Here is a 26,603-nt window from a genome sequence, read left to right on the forward strand (position 1 = left end):
TGAATATTTAATCCTGTTGTGAGGTAAAAAATAAGTTGTCTTGGCATATACAATATATACACAATAACTGATTCCTGCCTCGTGCTCCACAATCTATAAAACAGAAGTGAGAGCCGGCGCACGGTGGGTTGATGTGATCAGCTGTGCAGAAAATAAGAAAGGGTGGCTTCAACGACCTCTTCAAGAACTTACTGCGTCTGATCAATCAAGCAATCCCACAAGTGTCTGGATCACAAAGGAAAAGCAGACGAGACTCTAGTAGCAATAAACAGTGGTGAATAAATTGCGGTGAGAACGAGTTGGATTTTATTTGTTGGTTTAATGAAAATTCGATATCAACGTAAACACTGAAACATTGTGATTTCATGAGCGGTACGTTCTGCATAACAGGCGAGACAAGAAAACGGTAAAACGATATAAATGGCATTTCTCGAGGAAGACACAATGAGACACGGCCTTTTCCTGTTTTGGTCCCCTTCGTTTTTTTCTTTAAAACCACTCACCGGCCTTCTTCCAGTAAATGGTAGCATACTGGTGGGAAGTTCAACCCCTCTTGGACAAGGAGAGGGTTCTTCTCAGAAGAAAACGCCTCCTGGGTCATGGGTGCGGATCCGGGTGCCAGATTGAGTGGGGATTTTGGGCTGGAGGGCTGATAAAGTAGGTAATTCAAGAGGGGATGGACACCTTCCCTTAAAAAAATAACACCAGGAAAAAAAAAAAAAAAAAAAGCCCCACAGCCTCTTTCAAGCTGTTTTTGTCTCGAGGAGGCAATTTCTGCTTAGCCGTCCTTAAAAAGATCACATCAAAGAACAGATTACGGTAACCTGTGCAGGCCCACAACACCCAAATTCTAGTCATTAAGGAGGTGTTAAAAAAAAAAAAAAGCAATTGGTGTACAAAAATGGAGCGGTGATAAATAGGACAGCACCCTTACGAAAGAGAGGGAGCAGGTAGGTGGCCCTGTCCTGTAACACGATCAATGAGAAGAGGCAGCAGCAGAATGGGAAAAAAATTGGGACTGTGCAGCTCTACCGCCGCCGCTAATAAAACCTATATATAAAAAAACAAACAAAAACAAACAGAAGTTGATTCAGTATGGAGACGGTCAAGGCGTGGAATGAGAGGCCTTGATTCAGCTGCTCACACCTCCCTTCTCTCTCTCTCTCTCTCTCTCTCTTTGTCTTTGTCTTTTCCGCTCTGTGTTGCAGGGCTTGTCCGGGCCAGCAGGCGGCGCCGTCACCCACGGGGGCGGCTCAGGGCAGGTCGGGGTCAGAGATGCCGTGGGCCGGGTCGCAGGTGAAGGACACGGTGATGGCGTAGCGCGTCCCCCACGTCACCTTCTCCACGCGATGGAGGTTCTCTGAGCCGGAGGAGAAGAAGGAGACTCGTCCTGCAGGAGAAAGAGGACAATTTTTAGGAAACGGCGGGGTGACAAATCGTCCGAGGACAGAGCGGCGGCTGCGTGTTGTTCATCGCCTCGCCAGCAACATGCGAGAGGGGAAGAAGCTGGAGAGATCAGCAGAGAGCGTTCACATGTCGGGGGGAGAAGAGGCCATGAGGGCGGGACTCAGAGATGCTGGTTGTGTTTCAGTAGCTAGCTTTGACTAACCCTGGGATGCTTTCTTCTGACTGTCAGAGTCACAACACATGCTTTTTCCTTGGACATCAACGTACAAAATGAGTTTGGCTCCTTATGGGCAACTTCAATTCGTTTAACAGAGGCTTTGCTTGGCTGGACCAGGTAATGAGCTGCTGCCTTTCACCAGCCGGTCTGGTTCTTTCTAAACACAACCTGCTCTGTATCTGACAGACGTTTGCTTTGTTGTTTACATAGCTAGTCTGCGACCGTATCCCATAATCAAGGGGATTTATATTAAAAGAAAAGTTTTCAGCCTCTTGTTTTGTTACAAAACTTTTTATTTATTTTACTTAGAAAGGGTTATCTCATTATATGAATATGAATAAAAAGCTAGAATTACTGTGCCCTAATTTGTTTGCACTGCATTCCCCATGGTGGAGGCCTTGTATTTGTGTGTGTATGTATGCATCCACGTGTACATCTTGTGTGCATGTGTGTGTGTGTGTGAGGGTAAATCCCCCGGCATGGTACTAACTGGGAATGTCTGGGGAAATCAGTGCTAGCAGTTAAGTAATGAAATTTACACTCTGAAAAACCTAAAGAATGGCAAAATAAGAAGAGAAAGAATAACTTAATGAATAAACAAAAGAGCGAGCAAGCAGCAGCACACAACATATCTTCCGCTTTACTCACGTTAAAGAAAAGGAAGGGATTTTAATTTTTTTTCCAAGCGCGGAAATTGGTCACGCGGCTTCTGATAACCGCACAATGAAAATTCGCTTTGAAAACATAAACATTCCCAGTGTTTACTGTGAAATTCAGCACATTCAGCAGAGCAGATTAGCGACTACACAAAGGAGGGATATAGAAAGAAACGATCCAAGTGGGAATCAGCAGACTTCCATGGAAGTTTTTAAGCACCCGGAGCATTAAGCCCGTCTGGAGCGCCGACTTATTTTCTATTGTCGCAGCAAGTTTTGGATCGCTCACTTTCACCTTTAGCTGGGCTTCAATGTGCTAATGTTGTGATTTAAAGACCCCGTGATGTGAGACACGAGGGGTAAAGCAATATGTCGGATGAAAAAAAAAATTATTCCTAAACACAGCCCTAACATTTTAAAACATCACTTTCAATATCACTCGAACATGATTACTCATTAATTTTCCTAGTAAAGGAGCTTGTAACAAATTACTGTTGAAGCTTCAGTGAGAATATTATATTTGCCGACTTCAAAAAGTTGTTTGTTTTTGCCTGAGCCCGTCTAAATATAAGACTGAAATTGAATGATGAAAAAGCGAAATCCTGCCCACATTCCCCAGCACATTTTGTAAATAAGCAACTGCCAACCCCTCGCTTGATGTGGACACGTGACCCGAGGAAAAGTTGTGTTGGCATTTCGGTCGGCTTGGTGAAACCAGCCCAAACAGCACTGGAGGTCTAAAACGACTGGACTTAAAAGGACACTCAGATACAAACTGCAGGGAAAAAATGTTGAAGAGCACTAATGCATTTAGGGCCTTAAATTCTTGGCTGCCTGCTGTCCAATCTGCTCGCCCTGATCATCAACACAGATGTGCACAGGAGGGGTGATTGATTTTCCAGGGTAAGGAAAGGTGCAATCGCCAGTTTTGGAGGTGTTAGCAGAAAGTAATATAATGAGGAGGCTAACAGATACCTGCTCGCTAAGAGAGCTGGCAACATGATGTTGTTAAGCAACAAATAATGAGCCATGAGTGCATCTGTCTTTGCCACAGATGAAAACGCCCTTTCAGACGAAGCACGTTGCAAGTGAGAGACGGGGATAAGATCTCTTACATTTCCACATGAATAAATGATTTTTTGACTCTCTAGCACTGACTGCAACAACACAACTGTGTTTCAGCCTATAATCAGTTCATGAGAGCTTTTACATGTGTGTTTTATATTTGTATTTCCTGAGAAAAACCAGGGAAAGTGTTCTGTTTTACACTTCAGGGGGCAAAAGCAGTTTTCTGCACTTCAGCAGCGACACCCACCATGGCTGGACCACCTATAAAGTCAAACTCCATCAACAGAGAATCCATCTGAAAAACACACAGGGACACGTGAAAGTGCAGAAAGACCACAACAACAAGCGCTTAGCACCAGAGATGCTGCCAAGTTCAGCGGGAATAAACTGGATCCTGGGGATTACCATTTAAACTGCAATCATATTTTCTGAATGCCACCCCCTTAAATACCGTGTAATCAGCCTCTGCTCGTGATCAATAGCATTAGTCACCAAGAGCAACAACCGGAGCAGCAACTCGTGCCCACTCTTGCCGTTCAGCTCAAGCAACGCTCCACTGTTATTCATTTTTATTAGAGCTTCAGATCATGAAATGAGCTCTGATTTGCATTTAATGAAGTCTTTAACTTCACAGGCGTCCTAGGGCGTAAAAGAGATGAGCATGAAATGCTAACAAGATGCTGTATGATGGGTGACTCATCCAATGCCAATACCAGGGTTTTCCGCAAGAACGCCTTGCTCGCAAACACCACCAACGCAGTCACAGGGAGCACAGCACATCGATACACCTTCCTGTCAGGAGCGCACGGAGCATCTGGACCAGCGGGGGAAATCCCACGGGGTCAAACTGATGTCTGCACCTGCACAAACATTTGTAACGTTATGAGGAAAAAACAGAAAAGCTGCAAAACGCATACGACTATTTGTCCATTAGTGTATTCTTGTAATTGTGCCAATACTAGCAGTGACACAGACAGTGATGGAAGTGACCCTGATGCTCATGTAGATTACAGCAAAGTGCATGTAGCATCACTCTGTGAAAAGGAGGATGCAGGAGTTGGAGCTCTTGTAGTTTCAGAAGATGAGGGCTTATCTGAAGAAGAGCATCAGCCTCGCACGAGTCCGTGAAATAGTGCAGCCAGTGAGGTGGGATATGGCAGGGAAAGGGAGGGAGACATTTCAGTAAATAACACAACAGTATTGGATTGGAGTTATCCAAACCAAGATACTGTGTCACCTCGTCATTTAGATAATGACAAGATTAGGCCTTGTACCACTGAAGTTATTTAGTCATTTACCCCTACAGTTGCCTTTTATTAAGGATACATGCAGCATTATTCATCCCGTACCATATTAAAATCCTAATCCCCATCTTTTATGAAAGGAATAATCAACAACATAATTTAGCATAAGTCAGCCGAGCCAGCAGCAGAAACAAAACAGGTATGTGCCAAGCAATATATAAATGCTAAATACATTTGCAACCATTTTTATTTCACAATTTGAAGGATTTAAAAAACATATTTGAATGTACTGAGTTTTCTTTCTGGGTTTACTGGGAGTGTGAAGATGAGTGCCCTGTTGGACGGTGAGTGGTGAGTTTCTTGTTACTAAAGCTATTTTACGGTTGTAACCAGTAGGAATAAACCTTTTAATATGGCCTGGTTCAAAATGAAAAAAAAAAAAAAAAATCATGATTATTAAAGAGTAACTAAACCCCAAACCTAAACTTGTGAAGCCTGACCCCTAATGGTGAAAAGCAGGGTGCCTGTCCTTTGGTGGCAGGTGATGTCACCACAGCTTTTCCCCTTTAGAGGTCAGGCTTCACACAGATCTGGGTTTGTTTTTACGTTACTCTTTGAATATGAGACATTAGTCTTCCTGTTTCTTAAACAACTCAATACATGAAATCAAACTTTTTATGATTTTGCTTCCTCAATACAGCCTAACACAAAGCCATAACCACCTGTCAGTATGCCACTTTGAGATGCTTGGAAATCACAGAGACATAATGCTGGTCTATATTACCAAATGAAGCTTAAATTAACATAATTATAAAATGTCAAGGTATTTATGGCTACATTTACCTATTTTCATAAACCGTTCTTTCTGTAGGTAAAATAATATAATCTGCAGGCCCTTTCAGGCTTTAAAAACAAAGGTATATTTTTATCAACTCTCTAATTTTATAAAATGTTGAGGCCTCTGCTTTGTTGTCGCGCCAGCCAACTTTGGAACAGCAGCCAGACTGTGTTACTATTCTCATCACTACACCATGTCTGTTTTATTCCAGGCATGGGATCATGGGATGTTGTTCAAGTGGGACAATTCACGGTGTGCTCATTAGAGCCCTTATAACAGTCTCCAAAGGCTGTGTGTGCTCTGTGAAAAACCTGCTGCATTTCAGTACACCATGGCTGTATAAACTGGATACCTGTGATGCAGATAAGTAGAAGGTAATAAGGGAGGGTGCATTCGTGGTGAAGGGTAGAGGCTGTGGAGTGTCCGCGAGCCGGTTGGGGCGGGTCGGCCCGGGTCAATGTATAGATTCCTCCCACAGAGTCATGAATAATTTCTTGAAGATTAATCGAGCAGTGTGTACAATGTCCCCCGGGAGCCTGGGATGAATCTCTTTGGTGTAGAAGAATACTGATGCTGGAAGTTCACAGCAGATGGTGTTATTGCAGGACTGAATACCTTAGACAGGTCTTGTGCAGGACATGCAATTACCTGAATCACTCAGTGACTCAGACACAATTCAAAACCCAGGTGAAGGCAGGGGATGATGAAAGGCCTTTCCTTTCGCTTCCCACTGGGCAGCACGTTACATCTTATTTGCCTGAGTGGCACTCATATTTTAATATGTATATCTCCGCCTCATGAGTGTGTAAGGGCCACAGAAAGTACTTTAGGCTATGACTAATTTTTGTGGACTGTGACCATAGAGACGGCAAGAAGAGAGCCCTGCATGGATCAATCACATCTGGTGGATTGAGGATAACAAGGCATGTCTAGTTTCACACACTGCCTGAGCGCCACATGAGGCTTGGAACACAAACAACTCCACATATCATGGATCATCATCCCCCACTGTGGAAGATATATTCTCATAAACAGCTTTAGGAGCAGGGTGACTATTTTAAGACATCAGCACAATTGCTTGACGCAATGACTTGGTGCTGACCAAGAATCATCGGCGTGGGAGGGATTAGAAACAGGACTGTTGGGTCCTGCATACAAGCTTTTCATGGCAGAGTAGTTTCTCTATAGCAGTTAAATGTTTTTGTCCCCCACAATCAAAGATTGGTAGAGGGACTATGGATTGGGCTCCGTCTGTCCATCATGTGCAATTTCTCAGTCTCTGCTGGCTTATTTTAGCTGAAACTTCACGAAATGATTGATTTTGACACTGGCCAAAAAGTCCTCAAACGTCACCCACCGCACATCATACATACAAGAAAAAAAAAAGTACACCCAGGGCAACTTGCACCAGTTGTGGGGAATGTCATGGTCACTGCTGTCTTGTTAAACAAACTTGTTCTCACGGCGATTTCCTCGCGAAAAAATAAAAAAAAATACAGAAGCGAATCTTTCTACAAGTTGCTGTGTAGAATTTTTAAAAATCAACACACTTTCAAATCAACTGTGGCACACTCTATACAGATAAGGCCAAGGCTGAGATGACTAGCCTCCATGTCATAACACTTGTTAGTGTACAGCCACATTGAAGTCACCAAGAATGTTTCCCCTTGTCCCCTCTACCTTTTTTATCATTTCACCTGTGTTCACTTTCTCTTCGGCTTTACTGAAAGGAATTAAAATGTTTAAAGTGATTTTTTATGTGCCACAAAGCAATCAAGCAGTTCTGCCAAATCCAAAGCAGTGGCACACAATGTAAAATACATGAGAAACCGTCAGTCTTCTCGGTGATTGTCTCATTTCTCTATGGTCATATGCCACAGTATTAAAAAAAAAAAAAGTGGTTCATTGTGTGGTGAGTTACTGACATTTAAATGCTACACAGAACACCTTTAACATGGGGATGAAGCCTCCAAAGAGGTGGGGCAAAAGTCATCTCCTGTTCCGGCGCCATTGCCAAGCATCAGATCCAGATACAACCTCATTGTATTCACTGTACGTCTGCGGGTGAGCAGCTGCCAAAGTCAAGGCACCGGTGCACCTGAAGGTCATCTAATTCCCCCGTGGTTCTTGAAGTCAGCAAGGTTAACCCTCCATTCTCAGCCTCATTCGCCATATCTGCTCTTTATCTTCCTCCCGGCCATTTGTTGTCTCGATGCCCATCGCTGCTGCCCTCCCTATCTTCTTGTGTCCGATGGGGAGGCATTTTCTGTGCAGCCTGTCTGTCAGTCATCTCTCTCTCTCTCTCATTTTCCAGGAACACCTTCATTCCATCCTCCTCCTCCACTTGCACTTGCCTTAAACCAGACTTCCCACTTCTCCCTGCTTCTCACTATAGATAAATTCTGAGTTTTTCTGTCCCAGAGAGACGAGCCGTGATTGTCTTCCCGCAGTTATAATTAGGCTAAACCACATTCATCACTGTCACCTCAGAGAGCCACGATTATCGCTGTGAACTAATCATGCGTCCAGATATGAGGGCTGGGTTCTTACAAAGTCAAAACATTTGTCAGCCACCCAGTATGTTATTCCTGGAAGTTGGTCAATGAGGTGTATTTTAGTCGACAAAAATAAGGGATTCTGGCTTTTGATGCATTATGCATGGCCGTTCCTTCCGTCACTTGCTGGATTTACCTCATTAAACAAAAGCACGCCGATAGTAGTAATGACAGCGATTCAGTTTCACCATTGGTTTTGACAGATCCATCACAGGAAGATTGTTGAACATAGTCCAACTCTGCTGAAATATGGAAATCTATCAGTGAGGACTGGTGAGACCCAGCAGTCGTCCTACTTCTGCCTGGTTCCATCCCTTCACCTGTCACTCCTTCGCTTCCTGTCTCACTTTCACTCTTCCTCTCTTCCCCTTCCTGTAGACCCACGGGCTGCACTGGCTTGTGCTTCACCCAGCAGGTTTCCTCAGGTTTCAGACGAGGCCGTCCTCATTCTATCTGTTGTGAGGCACTGAATCTCACTTTAATGACGCGGGATGGGTTGGGGCATTCACGAAAGCCCATCACAGGAGCAGAGGCAGCAGGCACGCTGCAGTCAGTCTCCATTACCATACGTCCTTCAGCCGACGTCCTTCACAGCTCCACCACAGGACAATGTCAGTGGCCCAGAATGCTTCGCTGTTGCTCACTGACTGGGTAAGAGGCTTGTCTATGACCGGCATGTATGGAGTTAGGTGGAGCGGTGGTGAGATAAGAGGTGGGAAAATGAGGAAGAGACAGGAAAAGGAAAAACTGAAAGGGAAGAAAAAGGCAGGGGGAGCGTGTCGCTGCTCAAGCTGCTTTGGTGTATCGCTGGTTGATTAAAAGTGGCAGAGGGGTTGGGTTAGCAGGCAGGAGATGATGGACAATGGGGTAAGATAAAGGGAGCGAGGCGGCAGAGGAGGAGGGGGAGGAAAGAGAGAAAGAAGCGACAAGGTGAAGGCAGGAGGAGAGGGCAGATTGAAAATGGGACAGATAGAGAAGGATTGCTGTCAGGTATGATAGTGGGGAAGTGATGCTGCCATGAAAAGCTAACAGCTGCACACACTGTTTCCCCATATTTAACAGATTTAGTAAGACTCCAGTCATTCTAGGACAAGACAGCTCACAGAGAGCAATGCAGGGCAATGCAATCAAAGACGGGGAGGTTAACTTTATCATTAGACATACAGACGGTTCCCTTCACGGCCCTGACTTTTCCGTGACTTTCCGTAAGTAAGTCAGACTGCTTCCATGACCTAGAAACTGCATTCCTTCGAGGTTTGTTAATGTTGTTTTTCAGCTCAGAAATTAAATCCAAACGGACAAAAAGTCTGGCTTTCGCTACAGTTGGGCTTGCTGCGGACAAAAACAACTGAAAACCACTATCTAATGCAATAAATGTGTGAAACAAGTTGGAAAATACATTCGGGCAAATTCCAGCGAAGTGACCCATTTGTAAAATTCCATGACGTCCCTTGACTTCCACAGAAGATCTATGAGATTCCCTATTGCTCGCCGTCCAGAATGCACCTATGAAATTCAAGTGAGAGCCTCGTGCAGATTATTCGACCATATCAGTTGTGTTCAAAATAAATCGAAGATACAGTGTAATCTACATTTGATATTCACTGGCACACTGAGAAACAGACTCACCGGTGTCAGCATGCATATGCTCACCTGCCCCCCACCGTCTACTACCACAAGGGAGCTGAAGACTAATCCACCTGCACCTTAAGTGCACAGCCAAGCAGGCCTGTGCTGATGATTACCCACTTACAATGGATTACACTCACTTTGCCCCACATTAACACACTTTATTGAGCTCAAACCAGCTCTGGGATCCCATAATACAGCTGAGAAAAGCAATTACAATTTCGAGTGCAGCTGTGTTAGTGAAAAAGCTCTTTGTCTTACATAGCTCACTTAAAGCCACAGCCGGCCTGGCAGGTCAAACATCATTATCCTGAGTGCTGAAGATGGAAACTAAATCCATCTATAGGTTAAAGGAATACTCCAATGTTTTGGGCAAAATCCCTGTTCACTGACTTTCCCAGACCGAGACAAGCTGTTCAATACCATTTCCACTCTGTACACCCAGTGGTTCGGTGCCAATGCATTTTGTGTTCGCTTAGCATAAAGACTTGAAGTCTATGGGATGTGAAGATGGTTATTGGACATCTTGCCTAAGTCTGGGTACGTCGGTATTTTGCCCCCAAAGCGTTGGAACATTCTGTTTTGTGGCCTGTGTGGTTACCTTGCCGTGGTTCCACCGTCCGATTGCCATTTGGGTCCATGAAGATGAATCTCCCACCGGTGAAGTCAGAGCCGTAGTCCGACAGGTACAGGAGAGAGGTGTAGTCGAAAGAGCCGTAAGTCACCTGAGAGACAATGAGAGAGACCCAGAGACAGAGACGGGGTAGGAGAGAGAGAAGAAAAACAACATCTGTATTACAACTTGACCAGATAGGATGAGAGGATGAGAGAAATCTCTAATTAGGCAGGGATTTCATTCAGAACGAAATGCATGATGAAAACTCAAATATCCACGGTCGGCACAAGTGTATCGAAAATGTCTCACGAGAGGAATTATGATATATTGCATTATCGATTTCTTGTTCTACCTATAACCATGAGTTACAATGCTGCACCAGTTACAGAGCAACAATGCTGATGACTGGCGGCCGTGTGGATGTGGTTTTACGGATGAATCACAGAGGATGACCTGAGACGGAGCCAGGTGACCTGGAGCGAGCTCACAGGAATCCAGCACTGGCACTTTTTTTTAACAAGTAGTCGAACAGTAATTTTGATGTGAAGTGAATGAGAGCTAACAGGCACTGCGGGAGCGCTCTCCCTTCAGAGGGGAGGACAAAGATGGCCTGATGAGAGAGAGGTGAATCACCGAGAGCTGCGTCAAACCAGACGACGCCACAAGTTCCTCCAAATTGATTTGTGGAGTTAAAGGGCAACTTAATGTATGTCACTGACTGCATCTTCCTCTCTCTTCTCTATTCTCTCTTCTTCTGAGGCTTTCTGCAGGTATTTCCGGAGCCGTAGAGTCTGGATCTGTGGTTCTACGCCTTCTACCACCGCCTGATCCTGCTAAAGACCCCCTTCTACAATTACTATTCCAATTATTATTATCTCCCTGTTAAAAGTTTTTTTTTTTTTCTCACCGCGGTTGTGTTGCCATGTGCTTGCTCATGGGGGAGATTTGTTCCAGACAGGACCTTTTGAAGAACCTGCTTTCCACACCAGCAGTATCTGATGGAGTTAAGTCTTTGATGCATGAATTATGAAAGCCTGAGTCAAGATTTTTTTTTCTTATGTGTTTTTACTCTTCTTAGGGCATGAACACTTTTGTGAGTCTCCATATTTCTTTAAGGATGCAGGACTGGTATTACCATGTCATGATACTAGTATTAATATGTTTTCAGCAACAAGAACTGACAGTCTCTGCATAATCTCTGCATAAACCTCAATGGGGGGGAGCAGCAGAGAGCATTCTAACAGCTGATATGCAATTCCACCATAGAAACCATTGCATTTAGGAGAAAATGACTTTTAAACAGCTGTCCACTGTAGTGACTGCTATGTGCCAAAGGGTTAAAAAGGGGCTAAGAAGTACGGTTTGGGCACTATATTAATATTCTACCAATATTTTTATATGTAACTTGAAATAGACTGGAAAATGTTGAGGTGCTAAAACCCCAAATTGAGCAGGTACCGAGGCTTTTGCAGTGAAGGTTAACACAGCGGCGAACTGGAGCCATGTCCAAATAGTGTGCCTCTTTGCTTAAGCGGCGTGACAAAGCCAAGGTCGCGAAGGAAACTCCTGCAGTTTCACATTAGTCTCCACATCTAATATTTTGTTTCATTATGCAGCCGAGATTGTTCCCGCGGTGAAGGAAGAAAAAGACACTTCTCTGTTATTGCGCTACCACCGTGCAGTGACACCGTATCTGTAATATGATCGATGGGTGGGGGGGTGGGGGGGACTCACCGCCAAAGACGTCAGAGGCCATTTACATTTAAATGAGGGCTGGGTTAGCCAATTAGCCCCAAAATGGCAGAGGAGACAGATGGGCAAGAGAGTGAATGCCTTTGGATTAAATTTTTCCAGATGTTGAGGGGCAGGAGGAGAGGATGAAGTGACAAAAATTAATATGGCCGAGGAGCACGGATGAGGTGGCTGCGCACACAAAGGACACAACAACAGCAAACAAGCCATGTTCCAAGAAATGCCAATGGCAAAACAAATATGTTCTGTTAGTCTCTCTGTGTCTCTATCTCTCTATCTCTCTCTCGTCTCGCATACACACAAGAAAGGAGAGCAGATCAATATTGAAACAGATGCTTCAGCGGTTTTATGTGTGATGCCCACCGTGTACAAATAAAGCCTCCAGCTCTATGCTTTTGAAATTCTCTCAAAAAGAAAAGCCTTTCAAAAAGTTTGGAGGATCCACAAGAGAGGAAGAGCACTGGTGTCAATTTGAATTTGAGATGCATCAGCGTCACATGCAATGATCTTTTTTTTTCCCCCTATCAAACGAAGTCCCATTCCGTAGAACACCCTTTAGTTTTGGACTGAACCACCCTCATGAATTTCTTCAGTTCCTCTTTTAGTGAAGAAGTGGAAGTGTTGGAACTTAAGCAGACAGACACCCCGTTTGTTGGAAACTTGCCACACGATCTTGTTCCACAGTCCTCTCAATCCCAAAACACCTTATGATGATGAGCAAAGTACAAAGTGAGAGACTACGATTAAAGCGGTGACAAAAAGCCCGTGTTTGATGAATATTTATGGAGAATGAGCAACGACGTGCGATGTGAGCAGTTTGTACGAGAGAATAGCGGCTTAGACGGGGAAACTAAAAAGCTGCCTTGGAGGGGAATGCTGCTCAATCGGGGGAATTTATGTACACACCTCCTAGGTTCAACAAGATGTAAAACTCGCAGCGGCTCCATAAATATGACCCGGCAGGGATGGTAAAAGGTGAATGTGAGAGAACCCAGGGGGATTTTCTGGGAACAAAAGTGTATTTTCTGAGCAGGAGTGTCAGGTATATGGTGGCTTAAATGTACTAAAGTGACGCACTTTGCACTTAGAGATCTGTCAGACGAGATCAGATGTCACCTCACCTATGTAATCCAAGGTGAGAAGAATCATGGCTCTGTGCATGTGTGTGTGTGTGTGTGCATATGTGTGTGTGTGTGTGTGCTACCTTGTCTATGTGTGGGTGCCAGTACTCGTCGTGTTGGGTCTTGGCTGCCGTGCTGTTGATTCTGGAGAAGAAGGTGGGCTTAGTGAGGTACATCAGAGACGGGTCCAAGCCAAACGTCTCAGCAATCACCGCCTGGATACGGCCACGCACATCCCTGAGTGGTGGAAAGCACACACAGCCTGTCAGATTCAGACACACACACACACACACACATATACGGCTGCAGTGACTGACATGCAACTTGATGGATTAAGGAACTCCAAATAGATCTGATGATTTATGGCAGCGATGCAGCGGACAATTTTAGGAGAACTGTTGAAAAGCAACGTCTGCAAAGAGGAGGCGTCTCCTGCAGCTGAGCTGATGTGGGTTTTTGAAGGCAACACCGATACCAGCACTTTTGTACCGAACCTGGTGATAACTGTTGGTTTGTGCCGAAAGTAAGTGTTCTTAAATTTTCATACGAAATATTTAACCCTTTGAAATCTGGCAAAATTCACTTCATTTCCTTAAAAAGCACATATTTAAGATATTATTACGAGAAAATTGCCAAAATATTACACTGAAATTACCAAAAAAAAAAAAGTGTAACCAAAAAGAAAGAAAGAAAGAAAGAAAGACAAATCACCAAAATTATCAGAAAATTAAAGAAAAAAATATAAGACAATTGACTAAAATGACCAGAATATTGTCAAAGATAAAAACCAAACAAATAAAATAAAAAAATAGCGAAAAAAAGACCAGCAAATAAACAAAAGGTGTGTAAAGCAGTTACAAGAAAACTGTATTTATAATTATTACAATTATTATTTAAAATTAAATTACCATAAAATTGCCATAAATTACCCATTTTTAATTACAACAAAAAGGGAATATTACTAAAAAATAAAATATTAAAAGCTTAAACTTCCCAAAACGCCCGTCTACAGGCTCCCAGATTTCAAAGGGTTAAAAAGTATAGATTCAGTGTTTCCCCTTGAATTCTTATTCTTGGCAGGGACGAAACGTCAATAGGACACTAAAACGCTCCACTTCATCATCATTATCATTATCATTATCATAATTATCATATTCATGCATACTTTTGTGGAAAAGAATTGCATTACAATCAATTCAAGGGCTTCCAATAAACAACCAGTGCTCGACCGAAAATAAATGCCTTATATGCAGCGGATCAGAGGGGCTCGACACTCAACTGCTGATTTACCATTTTTAATAAAAGGCCATCATGGTGCTGATGTCTGGTCCTGTCTCAGCACACTGAGCATCATTTGCAGGGCTTCATATTGTCATATACCATCATTTTTTTCTATGCATTTTACCTTGAGTTTCCCTCCAGGCGCAGCTGGCAGCGTTTCTGCCTCGTCATGGTACCATAAAGCTGCCAGATGGATCATAACCTTAACTGTCCGGGTGGATGTATGAGTGGAGTTATCCTTTATGTTCTGCTGGTGTTCTTTTACAACCTGATATGTGCATATACGTGACGGGTATATGGATCCAAAAAACTGACGCTACTCATGCAACACCTTCCCAAATAAAAAAAAATTTAAATACCTGCTGTAAATAGTGCCATCTTTTGCTTGGGTTTTTTTTTTTTTTTTTTTAATATGTCACTTTTATTCTCAGATGGTAGGTATCTCATCTTGGAATCAAACACTTCAACTGTTCGGTAAATGCACAGATGATTTTTAATGAAGGTTTTTAGTCACCTGTAAAGCTGGAAATCCTCTTGAGTGAACACCTCGCTGATCTGGTCCCCAAAGTACCTGGAGCCACACGGGACACAGGCACCAGGACGCCGGGACGGAGCCAAAATCAGAGACACATGAACAGATAGACACGGGCGGGGTGGAGGGGAGAGAGGAGAGAGCAGAGGAGATGGGATCTATTAGCATACATTAGCATTCGGAGCACGGCACATCATGCATTTACCCAAGAGGGCGTGTCAGCCAGCCATGCAAACACAGCAGATAGGAAATGTCTCACTGCCTCGCATGAGGAAGCCCACTGGGGTGAGGAGGGGTGAAGTTGGGGGTGGGGGGTGGGGTGGGGTGTTGGGTACTGGGTGGTGGGAGGCATCATCATCACTTCCTGTTAATACCGGCCAGATGGTCCCCGAAGGATCACGTGTCAGCCCCCAGCGCCGCAGGACGAGGAGGAGATGAGGAAACTCAGAGAGGAGTAAATGGAGGGAGAAAGGTGTGTGAGAGGGAGGGGGAGGAGGGGGGAACAGAGCATCCAAATAAAGCTGGGTGCCTCTGACAGTGATGAATCAGGGTCATGAGGGTCACTGGACCTGCACATGACAGCTCACAAGAACCAGCATCAGTAAGAATGATGGATATTTCTGCCCTCCACATCTCCCACTGAGCAAAAAAACAGATTGGGGACATGGACAGGAAGGACAGGAAGAGAGAAAATACCCGTGCCCACCTGTAGATGTTAACAAACTGCTTCCCCATCGACAGCGCCCCGGAGTGCAGGTCCAGTATGGAGGCCTGTGGGGGTCAAATGAAGAACAGGAGCTGAAAATGACAAATGAAAGTGGACGCCCGGCGCAGCTCAACATTTAAAGCTTTGCTGCTGATGCCCTTTCCGTTGTATTTCGCTGACTCTGTGCGTGCGCATATCATCATGTTCTGGTTAAGTGCTGCTGTTTAAGCGTGGCCGCGGCCCGCTCGCGCTCTGCTCGCTCTGCCCTTTACTTGTTATTGCCTGACAGCTGCCCTGGGACACGCTGGTGTCTTTCACAAGCCAGCAGATAAGTCATTTTCTCCAAAGTCTTGTAACACTCCATAAACTGTATCTCTATTGGCAGTGAACGGGGCCTACTGAGGATGGAGGGGGGCGGGGGGCGGGGGCAGACCGGGGTCATCCAGACACCCCTGGACAAGAACATTACACCCCGTTTAATCTGCCACACCACTGTGTCAAGGCAGGATTATTGGACCAGACTGCCCCCTAGTGTCGAGACAAGGCACGTACAACAGCGAGTAAGGATCATTATGGGTTTTGAAAGGCTTTAGAAAGTTTTTCAAAGGCATATTATAATTTCACCATAGTGGAATTTTATGATACAAAATAAATTCATGAGTGATTCTGACAACATTATGCTTTATTCCCACTATTCTGAATCTATTTGTCAATGCTGAACTATTGGGGGGTGCAGAAAATAAAAAAAGTTTGAAATCCCCTGATTTAGCCCATCAAGGGAACTAAAACCATCCATTCAAACCAAGGATGATATATTATCATTATTATTATTTTCATATTTTTCATATTTTCATATTTTTAGCTCATCAAGAGAACTAAAACCATCCATTCAAACCAAGGATGATATACACTATATTACCAAAAGTATTCGCTCACCTGCCTTTACTCATACTATGAACTGAAGTGCCATCCCATTCCTAACCCATAGAGTTCAATATGATGTCGGTCCACCTTTTGCAGCTATTACAGCTTCAACTCTTCTGGGAAGACTGTCCACTAGGTTGAGGAGAGTGTTTATAGGAATTTTTGACCATTCTTCCAAAAGTGCATTGGTGAGGTCACACACTGATGTTGGTCGAGAAGGCCTGGCTCTCAGTCTCCGCTCTAATTCATCCCAAAGGTGTTCTATCGGGTTCAGGTCAGGACTCTGTGCAGGCCAGTCAAGTTCATCCACACCAGACTCTGTCATCCATGTCTTTATGGACCTTGCTTTGTGCACTGGTGCACAGTCATGTTGGAAGAGGAAGGGGCCCGCTCCAAACTGTTCCCACAAGGTTGGGAGCATGGAATTGTCCAAAATGTTTTGGTATCCTGAAGCATTCAAAGTTCCTTTCACTGGAACTAAGGGGCCAAGCCCAGCTCCTGAAAAACAACCCCACACCATAATTCCTCCTCCACCAAATTTCACAGTCGGCACAATGCTGTCTGAAATGTACCGTTCTCCTGGCAACCTCCAAACCCAGACTCGTCCATCAGATTGCCAGATGGAAAAGCGTGATTCATCACTCCAGAGAACGCATCTCCACTGCTCTAGAGGCCAGTGGCGGTGTGCTTTACACCATTGCATCCGACGCTTTGCATTGCACTTGGTGATGTGTGGCTTGGCTGCAGCTGCTCGGCCATGGAAACCCATTCCATGAAGCTCTCTGCGTACTGTACTTGGGCTAATCTGAAGGTCACATGAAGTTTGTAGCTCTGTAGCAATTGACTGTGCAGAAAGTCGGCGACCTCTTTGCACTATGCGCTTCAGCATCCGCTGACCCCTCTCCGTCACTTTACGTGGCCTACCACTTCGTGGCTGAGTTGCTGTTGTTCCCAAACGCTTCCATTTTGTTATAATAGAGCTGACAGTTGACTGTGGAATATTTAGGAGCGAGGAAATTTCACGACTGGATTTGTTGCACAGGTGGCATCCTATGACAGTTCCACGCTGGAATTCACTGAGCTCCTGAGAGCGGCCCATTCTTTCACAAATGTCTTGTTTCACAGTCTGCATGCCTGAGTGCTTGATTTTATACACCTGTGGCCAGGCCAAGTGATTAGGACACCTGATTCTGATCATTTGAATGGGTGAGCGAATACTTTTGGTAATATAGTGTATTATCATTATTATTATTTTCATATTTTTCATATTTTCATATTTTTAGCCCATCAAGGGAACTAAAACTATCCATTTAAACCAAGGATGATATATTATCATGATTATTATTTTCATATTTTTCATACTTTCATATTTTTTAGCCCATCAAGGGAACTAAAACTATCCATTTAAACCAAGGATGATATATTATCTTTTTTTTTTTTTTTTTTTTTTTTTATTATTATTATTTTTATTATTGCCTGCTATTGCCTTTTGTTGCTTCTGTTTCTCTACTGTAAAGCACTTTGGTAGGCCACTGGCTGTTTTAAATGTGCTATACAAATAAAGATGACATTGACATTGACATTGACATTATTATTTTCATATTTTTCATACTTTAATATTTTTAACCCATCAAGGGAACTAAAACCATCCATTTAAACCAAGGATGATATATTATCATTATTATTTTCATATTTTTCGTACTTTCATATTTTTAGCCCATCAAGGGAACTAAAACTACCCATTTAAACCAAATATGATATATTATCATTATTATTATTATTTTCATATTTTTTCAAAATCACTTCTGATAGAGTGTAAATGGAACATAATTACTATTTCAGCTCAAAGGCCTCCCACAGACAAGTGAAATATCAATCGATTTTTCATTAAATTTGTAATCAAACTGAATCATTGCTCAACTTATCATACCTGTCTAACCAAGTCTGAAAAAAAGGCAAATTTCAGCCAAATATATTGTCAAACCCATTTAACGTTGTAACCTTAGTAAAACTTGTGGGACACAGTAGTCAGCTTCAGCAAGGACGATGGTAAAACTGCTTTGTACCCTCATATATATCCTAAGATCTTTGAACGAGGGGGAGGCATAAAATCCTCTATCAGCATAACATCAACAAGAGTGAGAGGAAAAATAATATATAATAATAATAAATAAGATAATAATGACTAATATGAAAACACATATACAGGCCATATCACGATGCAATACATGTTGTCTATAGAGGAGTGGATCCACTCTCACACACCACAGCATGTATGTGTTGCAGTACAAATCTCTGCGCTCTATTTGTTTATTAAGTGCATTCAGTACTTTCCTCTACTGGACTACCATGCTAACAACATTTAAGGTCTTTTCGGAGGATATACTCACTCCTCCTTCTGACCCGGCCAGTGCCAGCCCCCTCTCAGCCAGCCTGGGTGAGGAAGACAAAGAGTCATCAGTGCTGGGCAGAGTGAACGTAGTGAATGGGAGGAAAAAAAGAAAAAGGCAGTGAACACAGATATTGTTTACCTCCTGAGGGCCTGCGCTTCCTCCCTGGTCACCACACTGTCTGTGACTGCGCGCCCACACCTCTGAGGAGTGCATCCTGACGGAGAGAGAGAGACAGGAGAAAAACAGTCCGCCTTGACTCAGTATCAATCTGCCTGGGCCGACTTATTTTCTGTTATCTCTGCATCAGTGATAAATGTCCAGAAACAAAAGAGCTGCTCGAGGATTTATAGCTCCAAGGCAGAGAGAAGAAAGAGAAAAAGTGAAAGAGAGAGAGAGAGTTAGAGAGAGCGGCAGAGGACAAAGCACGAGGTAAGAGGCTTGTGGGAGCTCTGCCCATCACTACTACAAAATCCTGGGCCTCCCTCCAACCTCCCGGCCTTCATAATTCATCGCTGTAAGGCTGAATCCCTGCTGTGTTGACACTTAAGTAGCACAGTTGAAGCTCCTCGCAGCCCACACGCTTAGTAAGACAAATTTACTATTTGAACGAGCTTTCTCGCCTCCAGCTTCTGCCAAGTTTAAAACTAAACCCTTTCAAAACGTCCAACGAGACCAAGCAGACATAAGAGATTAATCAAACGTTCTTCAATGTGTCTGCAGCATAGCAAAGGTTTGGGTTTTGGTTTGAAATTATCATGTTAATTCGACTATGCTGCAACCTAAAAATGTCAGAGTAACTACATTTACCCTGTGAGAGCCCTTGAGCTGAACTGTGTGAGCTGAAAGCCAGGTGGAAAGATATGGAAGGCAACAGCACACTGCCATTGGCGACTGCTACTGCTTTTCACCACTAGAGGGCACACCATTCACAGGGATTACAAGCAGTCTTGCAGCTGGCCACCAGTTGCATTTTTTCAGATTGCATTGTTGCCTCATTACAGATCTTCAATAACCAATTTCCAGTCATTTTAGTTGTCTTATATTAATAGAAAAATGTGAATAAAGATATAACTTGTGATGGTGTGTGTGTGTGCCTTGGAATAGTGTTTTTCAATGCTCAATTTCTCATGTCTGGATTGATTGTTGTAATATTTTGCAGGATTAATGCACATATTTACACATGCTGCACATAATGTGAATGTTTTTATGTGTAGGATTAATGCACAAGTAGACTTAATGCACATATTTACACATGCTGCACATAATGTGAATGTTTTTATGTGTAGGATTAATGCACAAGTAGACTTAATGCACATATTTATACATAATGCACATACTTGTTGAGACAAATTTTGTAATGCACATATTTTTCTATGCCATTTCTTTTTCTATTTCTTATCATTTCGCTAATGCTTATAATACATTCTTCTCTTAAGAATTGGAGCAACTGCAACTGACCCAGTTTCGTCTCAGGCATCAATGAAGTATTTCTGATTCTAATTCTGAACATCAGACATGCATGTTTTGGACCCGACAAATCAAATTTCACGTCAAGCCGCTCACTCTGCTGCTGAGAGAATGAGTGAAATCCAACACCAGCGACGGTGCCACTGGATCAGAAGGTTATTTATCAAGTGGGTGGACTTTTATCACGCCCAAGTCATGTTTGCAGAGCAGGCGTGGCTGCTGACTGCATGGCACAGCGAGGCCTCACCTGGGTAGCGCTTGTAGTTTTCGTAGTCCTCAGAGCACTGGACGGTGTAGACCCTGGGCTTGGGGGTGACCAGCTCCCCCCGGCTGACGAGCGTCTCCGTGATCTCACCGTCCCACGAGGAGACGTACAGCCAGCCGGCCGCTCCACACAGGGCCGCGGCCCCCAGCAGCAAGAGCAGGGGCCCTCGGGAGCCCCTCCATGCAGACGCCTGCCGCAGGGCATTACCTCTGAGGAGAGAACACGGGGCAAACTTATGACCTGGAGGTACACTGAAAACTAAATCCCCAGTGTTATTTTGGTTTATTATCATCTCAGTGTGAAATCAAGGCATGCAGTGATTTAGTGATGCATCTCTGACCATCATAAGGAAAATACACAACAAGAATACACAATCAAATCCTTTACACATTTCAACAACACAATAAAGCCTTTTTTTTTTTTTTTTAACCCTTTTTCCATGGAAAAAAACAGCATTATATTCCTTACATCAGTTTGACACCAATAACTATGATGTGTATCACAACAGGGCTAGACAATATATATTAACATCATATCAATATTGTGATTTATGATTTTGGATGTCATAATACTGTGATTTGTTTACATTATGATCAGTGTTGTCTTGTCCTGGTTTTGAGGGTGCATTAAATAGAATGATGCTGCTGTCTGACTTTTATTTAAAAAAAAAAAAAAAAAAAAAAATCTCTTGTGTGTAAATATTTAGTGAAAGCACCATCACCGCAGTATCGTCACAATATTGATATCGAGGTATTCAATCCAAGATATCGTGATATTTGATTTGGTCCATGTATAAAGCAGATGGTGGGTGGATTCCATACAGGTGGGCAGATTGAATGCGTCCCCCTGTCTCTCTCCACACACAGCCTCACACACCAGCCTGTTTCCCGGCACCCACCTTTTGATCTTCTTCTCTATTCCGTTTGCGTCCGGACCTTTGGTGTTTCCCCGCCGCTGCACTGTCATTTCGCCTCAAAATATCAGACGCGGTTCCCCCCGGGCGGACAAAGCGTGCATCATACCAGCAGCCGAGGCTCAGGCGCCGCCGTGGAGACTTCCTGGTGGAGGCTGATTGGCTCTCCGGGAGAGTATCCGGCGTTCGCATTGGCGCACGTCACCGCGTTCCAGAGAGTAAACTCGGGAAACGCGGAAGCAAAACAGAGGGGCGTTTACGCACAGCCTGCATGGTTGACAGCTACAGAAAAAAAAATCAATTGTTCTGACAGCTTAGACTAAACTAATCGATTGCTTATATCAGCGCGTTATGCTGAGAGAAGGCGACTGACGCAGCTCATTGATACCCAGATCGTGATTGTGTCTCTGCATCCCTGGTGAGTAAATTAAATCCAGATAAACACAAACACATGCAGCACGAAGTTTGCTGGCCTTGTAAAATGTCACCCCGCTGCCTCAGGACTGTGCGGCAGAATGAAGAGCTCGCCGTGGCCCAGAGGGAGGAAGCTGGTCCACCTGGATTTGAAAGGCGCGCCTCCAAGACCTGAGTACCTGCACAAGGTGAGGCCACACAATCATGTCTAATTTAAACCTGACAACGTGTGTGTGAGTGTGAGAGTCTCTCTGTGTTGCTGTTGGTGATGTCTGGTGCCGCTGATGTGTTTTGTGCCCAGCTGATCGAGCTGTTCTCCGGCCTGGGAGCCGACGGCCTGCTGGTGGAGTATGAGGACATGTTTCCCTATGAGGGGGAGCTGAAGGTGCTCCAGGCCACGGCACACCCTGCCTACAGGTGGAGTTCACACACACACACACACACACACACACACGCACAGAGAGAGACTCAACCAGATCCTGTCATAAAGCTGTTATTGTTTGCAGAGATAACACTTCATGTGCACAAGCTTGCCCGGCCATAAACATGTCTTGGATAGATGAGCTGCCCTTGAATACGGGGATTAAATTGGTGAGTGGTGTGTACTTGTGCTTTATTTTCAGCCGGGAGGAGGTGCTGTCTATCCAGGATGTCGCCAAATCCAGAGGGCTGGAGGTCATCCCTCTGGTGCAGACGTTTGGTCACATGGAGGTGAGGCAGCCACGGAGCGCCCTGTTTATAAGTGTCATGATTGCTAATATGGGTGTAAATATTCAGTTTTCACAGCAATCTGTCAGTCTGTGTCTCGCCCTCTGCGCTGTAGTTTGTGCTGAAGCACCGGGCGCTGTGGGGCCTGAGAGAGGTGGCCCACTGTCTGGGCACCCTCAATCCCCACAAGGAGGAAGGGGTGAAGCTGGTGATAGAGATGCTGAGGCAGGTGGTGGAGCTGCATCCGGACCTACACACACTGCACATCGGAGCAGACGAGGTGAGTCTTTTGACCGTGAGAAAAAAAAAGTCAAGAGACCACTGCTTCTTATAGGATTTTTTGCGCCGGTTTTATGTGCAGCCTCTCATGTGCCGCCTCCGTTCCTCAGGTGTATCTGCTAGGTGAGGGGGAGGAGTCCAAACTGTGGCTGGCTTCACCTGGACGCACAGTGGAGCAGCTCTTCCTGAGTCATGTGGCCAAGGTAGCCAAGGCCGTCAAGGAGGCGTGGCCTCACCTGAACGTCATCATGTGGGACGACATGCTGAGAGGAATGAGCCATGACACACTGAAAGGTGACGGGGAAACACCATCCCACAATGAAACCATGCACCCTCATTTAATGAGAAACCCTGTCTCAGAATATATTGTGCTAGAGGTAGATGGATGTCAGTGGGGAAAGAGGCATCTATGATGACAACAGACATCTCTACACATTCTCTAATTTGATTACCCTCTAGGAACATAAATAATGGCAAAATTAAAGGTGCTCCATGCAAAATTGAGGGTCAGTTGAAGTGAGGACTGTTTATACTCGCAAAAAATGTGGAATAATAATTTTTGTCAGTTGAGTATAAACTGTCCTCACTTCAATCTACAGTCTGCAGTTTTTCATAGTTCACCTGTAAACTTTTTGATTTTGCTAATAACCTGTTGGAACCCACTCAAAGCCTCCCTGTGCCCCATTTTGGAAACCGTTTGTTTTGATGGTATTAATGCATTCAAAACCATCTTCACTTGTCTTCCATGTGGCAGCGAGTGGTCTAGCAGAACTGGTCCAGCCCATGCTGTGGGACTACAGCCCTGCACTGGATGTGGACAAAACTGGTAAGAAGTGCAGCGTGGATTTTTAGGCTCTCTTAATCATCTTTCAAACAGGAAAGAGAGCACACTTCATGCACTATCATGTTTTACGTAACATTAATTCTGGAGCTGCAGCTGCTAAGATTGGATCTGTTTATATATAATGTGTGTTAGTGAAGTCTTCAACTGTCCTGTCCAGTGTCTCTGCTGGGGAAGTATCACCGTGCGGGTCTGTCAGAGCTGTGGGCAGCCAGCTCCTTTAAAGGCTCCACCTGTGTTCACTCCAGTGTGACCAGCACACACAGACATGTGGAGAACCACCTGCAGTGGCTGAAGGTGGCAGCCTCCGCCCCGGCTGGAGTGAAGCTGCAGGGCATCGCCCTCACAGGCTGGCAAAGGTCAGAGCCAAAAGAAATTCTCAAGGTTATTCTGGTCACTCTGTTTTCATTGGTGAAGCAAGACAAATACATAACATGTGATTTAGCATATAGATGTTACATGATATCACACATCCAAAATTACAGTGGGACAAGGATTAAACAGAGTCTGGGGCTTAAGTCTAAAGTATGAGATGATGGAGTAAATGACTGCAGGAAAGAAAGAAAGGAAAACCAAAAGAGTGGAAAAAGGAGAAATAAAGAAAACAAAAGTAAAACAACTTGACAACTTTTCCTTTCACATTCCAGTTGTACATCCCCCTTCTTCATATCTCTACATTATATATTTTATAGATGCAGAAGAAGAAAAGATGGGGGAAAAGAAAAGAGAAAAAAAACATCGGAGGGTTTTTTTTTTTCACCTTCATTCTCTTCTCTCCTTCCCTCCCCTAACAGCAGAGTGACATTAACTTTTTGATATGATAGTTTCTATTGTTACTAAGATATATAATCATTTTAGTTTTGTATTGTGCTCTTTCACTCTTAGTTTTATATTCTTCCTAAATTTTTACCTCTTTATTTCCTTCCTTTTGTTAACATGTTTTTACCTGGTTCTGTTTTTTCCCCTGGAGGTATGACCATCTGTCGGTTCTGTGTGAGCTGATGCCGCTGGCTGTTCCATCGCTGGCAGCCTGTCTGCAGACCCTCATCCAGGGCCAGTTCAGCGCCGAGGCTCAGAGCAAGGTGATGGAGAGCCTGGGTATATCCTCTGTGGAGGTCGAGGCCATGGAGAGGTGAGAGGCAGAATCATGCCTGTTTTATCAACCATACAGACGTTAGCCAGTGTAGTATATTAGTATTTCCCAGCTAAACTGATTATCCTGTGCCTCAGGGCTTCTTCGGGTGAAACAGTGTTTGCAGGGAGGAGGCTGGCCGAGCGGGTCGTGGATCTCACGTTGCTGCTAAACTCAGAGGACATGCGTGACTTTGAAAACAACATGTGAGTTCTAAGCAAAAGGCCAGAATGTATGCTTTTGTGCAGATTTGCCGAGAGAAAAATAACTGCATCTCACTGACGACTGAAGAATCCGGCATGCCTGATCTATTTCAGGTTTGTAAGAGGATGGTTCACTCCCTACCACCGGCAGAGGAAGATGGTCAACCCTCTGATCACCATGCAGATTCAGAGTCATGCGACAACGTGAGTCTGAATGAGATCGCCATCAGTGTGTAACCTGTACGCCCTTAATATAAAACGTCCTGTTGCTTATTCTTATTTCAGACTTTCATGAGCTACTTCAGTCGGAAATTGCCTGCTTTTCGTTCCCTTGTTTTGGTTGTGTGGCTCAATTCCAGACACTCTGCATCACGTCTGCCCGTCCTTTCTGATGTATTTCAGGCTGTTGGCTGTGCTGCAGGAGAAGGAGGAGGCGGTGAGGGAGGAGATGGCTCGTCTCTACCCAGACGCTACAGTCCAGGAGTGGATAGAGCAGCATGTCGGCCCTGTGGTGGCCCCTCTGCAGAGGATAACAGAGGATATCAGAGCCTGTCTGGAGGAGATGGTGCCTCCGAGCGACACACCATCTCCGCCTCGGCAATAAGTGACCCTTAAGTCCAGGTTGAGAGGATGAACGGTACGGGATGTGCAGAGGGACATAAGGGGATGAAATGTTCACAATGAATGTGGGTGACTCCTTAATTCTGCAACCGGCAATGGGAAAATGCTCCTACGGGTCTTGAAAAATTCTTTAAAACTTGTGGAAATAAGGTCTAAGAAAGGACTGTTGACCTTAAAAGTATGTTTTTCTTTCTTAGTAAAAACATAGAGCCCATATTCATCATTACACTTCTGCTGTGAATCAACACTGGGTATTTGTGTAAAGGTAGCAGCTGTTTCATAATTAATCGTTTGACTTGATTTCTACACTGGGTGAAATCGTGTGTTATCGTAAGGCACCTGTGTCTAATGTAGACCCAAATATGCACATTTTAAATCATTTAATTTCATGAAATAAGACTTTGAAGGTCATTGAAAAGTCATTGAGGTTGATGTGAAGTGAGAGTGCGAACCCTGATGGGAGAATGGGAATGATTACGCATGTGCAAGTGCTAACTGCTGTATCTGTGTGCTACCTGCAGCAGAAAAAACACAAGGTATTATAATAAAGTTTTTTATTAATATAAAAAAAAGATTAAAAAAGAAAAAAAAATCTCATTTGACATTTCTTTTCCAAGCAGCATACACTCATTCTTGCCATCAGCCATGGAGAAAAAGAAACACAAATAAAAGCCCCAAAAAAGAGCATAGTTTGAGAAGTGTTTGCCTGAGATTCATTCTTTGGTTTACGACAAGAGCACATGGATGTTAGCATAAAGACGGACGAACAAACAGCAACGGGACAGAGCCTTTTTAACTTTCACACGCGATTCACTCTCGAT

At 44.1% G+C, this 26,603-nt stretch overlaps 2 protein-coding genes across 4 annotated transcripts; one reads left to right on the top strand and one right to left on the bottom strand.

Moving 5' to 3' along the window:
• Positions 1-299: 299 nt before the first annotated feature.
• Positions 300-21,738, bottom strand: ogfod3 (2-oxoglutarate and iron dependent oxygenase domain containing 3). 2 transcript variants are annotated; one of them, XM_030077559.1, is made up of 9 exons: positions 21,570-21,738; positions 20,654-20,880; positions 19,078-19,153; positions 18,937-18,979; positions 15,623-15,687; positions 14,899-14,955; positions 13,187-13,340; positions 10,220-10,339; positions 300-1,394 (listed from the first exon to the last, which is right to left on the bottom strand). In XM_030077559.1, the coding sequence occupies exons 1-9, from the start codon at positions 21,635-21,637 to the stop codon at positions 1,254-1,256; spliced, it is 951 nt and encodes a 316-aa protein (XP_029933419.1). In that variant the 5' UTR covers positions 21,638-21,738; the 3' UTR covers positions 300-1,253. The 2 variants fall into 2 exon arrangements, with proteins under 2 accessions (XP_029933419.1, XP_029933418.1); XM_030077558.1 differs by having other exon boundaries at positions 300-1,390; positions 10,216-10,339; positions 21,570-21,737.
• hexd (hexosaminidase d) lies at positions 20,785-26,511 on the top strand. 2 transcript variants are annotated; one of them, XM_030077556.1, is made up of 12 exons: positions 20,785-20,917; positions 22,086-22,186; positions 22,300-22,415; positions 22,622-22,709; positions 22,822-22,986; positions 23,096-23,279; positions 23,740-23,811; positions 23,987-24,185; positions 24,797-24,958; positions 25,057-25,164; positions 25,276-25,365; positions 25,564-26,511. In XM_030077556.1, the coding sequence occupies exons 2-12, from the start codon at positions 22,100-22,102 to the stop codon at positions 25,763-25,765; spliced, it is 1,473 nt and encodes a 490-aa protein (XP_029933416.1). In that variant the 5' UTR covers positions 20,785-20,917; positions 22,086-22,099; the 3' UTR covers positions 25,766-26,511. The 2 variants fall into 2 exon arrangements, with proteins under 2 accessions (XP_029933416.1, XP_029933415.1); XM_030077555.1 differs by lacking the exon at positions 20,785-20,917 and adding an exon at positions 21,789-22,002.
• Positions 26,512-26,603: the final 92 nt, after the last annotated feature.

Source organism: Myripristis murdjan, chromosome 19, assembly GCF_902150065.1.
Source record: "Myripristis murdjan chromosome 19, fMyrMur1.1, whole genome shotgun sequence".
NCBI lineage: Eukaryota > Metazoa > Chordata > Actinopteri > Holocentriformes > Holocentridae > Myripristis > Myripristis murdjan.

Coding starts and splice junctions, on each gene's coding strand:
- ogfod3 (XM_030077559.1), bottom strand. CDS start 21,637: ATGACAGTGCAGCGGCGGGGAAACACCAAAGGTCCGGACGCAAACGGA. Junction 20,881..21,569: donor ATAGAGAAGAAGATCAAAAG/GTGGGTGCCGGG, acceptor TTCTCTCCTCAG/AGGTAATGCCCTGCGGCAGG. Junction 10,340..13,186: donor GGCACCCACACATAGACAAG/GTAGCACACACA, acceptor ATTGTCTCTCAG/GTGACTTACGGCTCTTTCGA.
- hexd (XM_030077556.1), top strand. CDS start 22,100: ATGAAGAGCTCGCCGTGGCCCAGAGGGAGGAAGCTGGTCCACCTGGAT. Junction 23,280..23,739: donor GAGCCATGACACACTGAAAG/GTGACGGGGAAA, acceptor TCCATGTGGCAG/CGAGTGGTCTAGCAGAACTG. Junction 23,812..23,986: donor ACTGGATGTGGACAAAACTG/GTAAGAAGTGCA, acceptor TGTCCTGTCCAG/TGTCTCTGCTGGGGAAGTAT.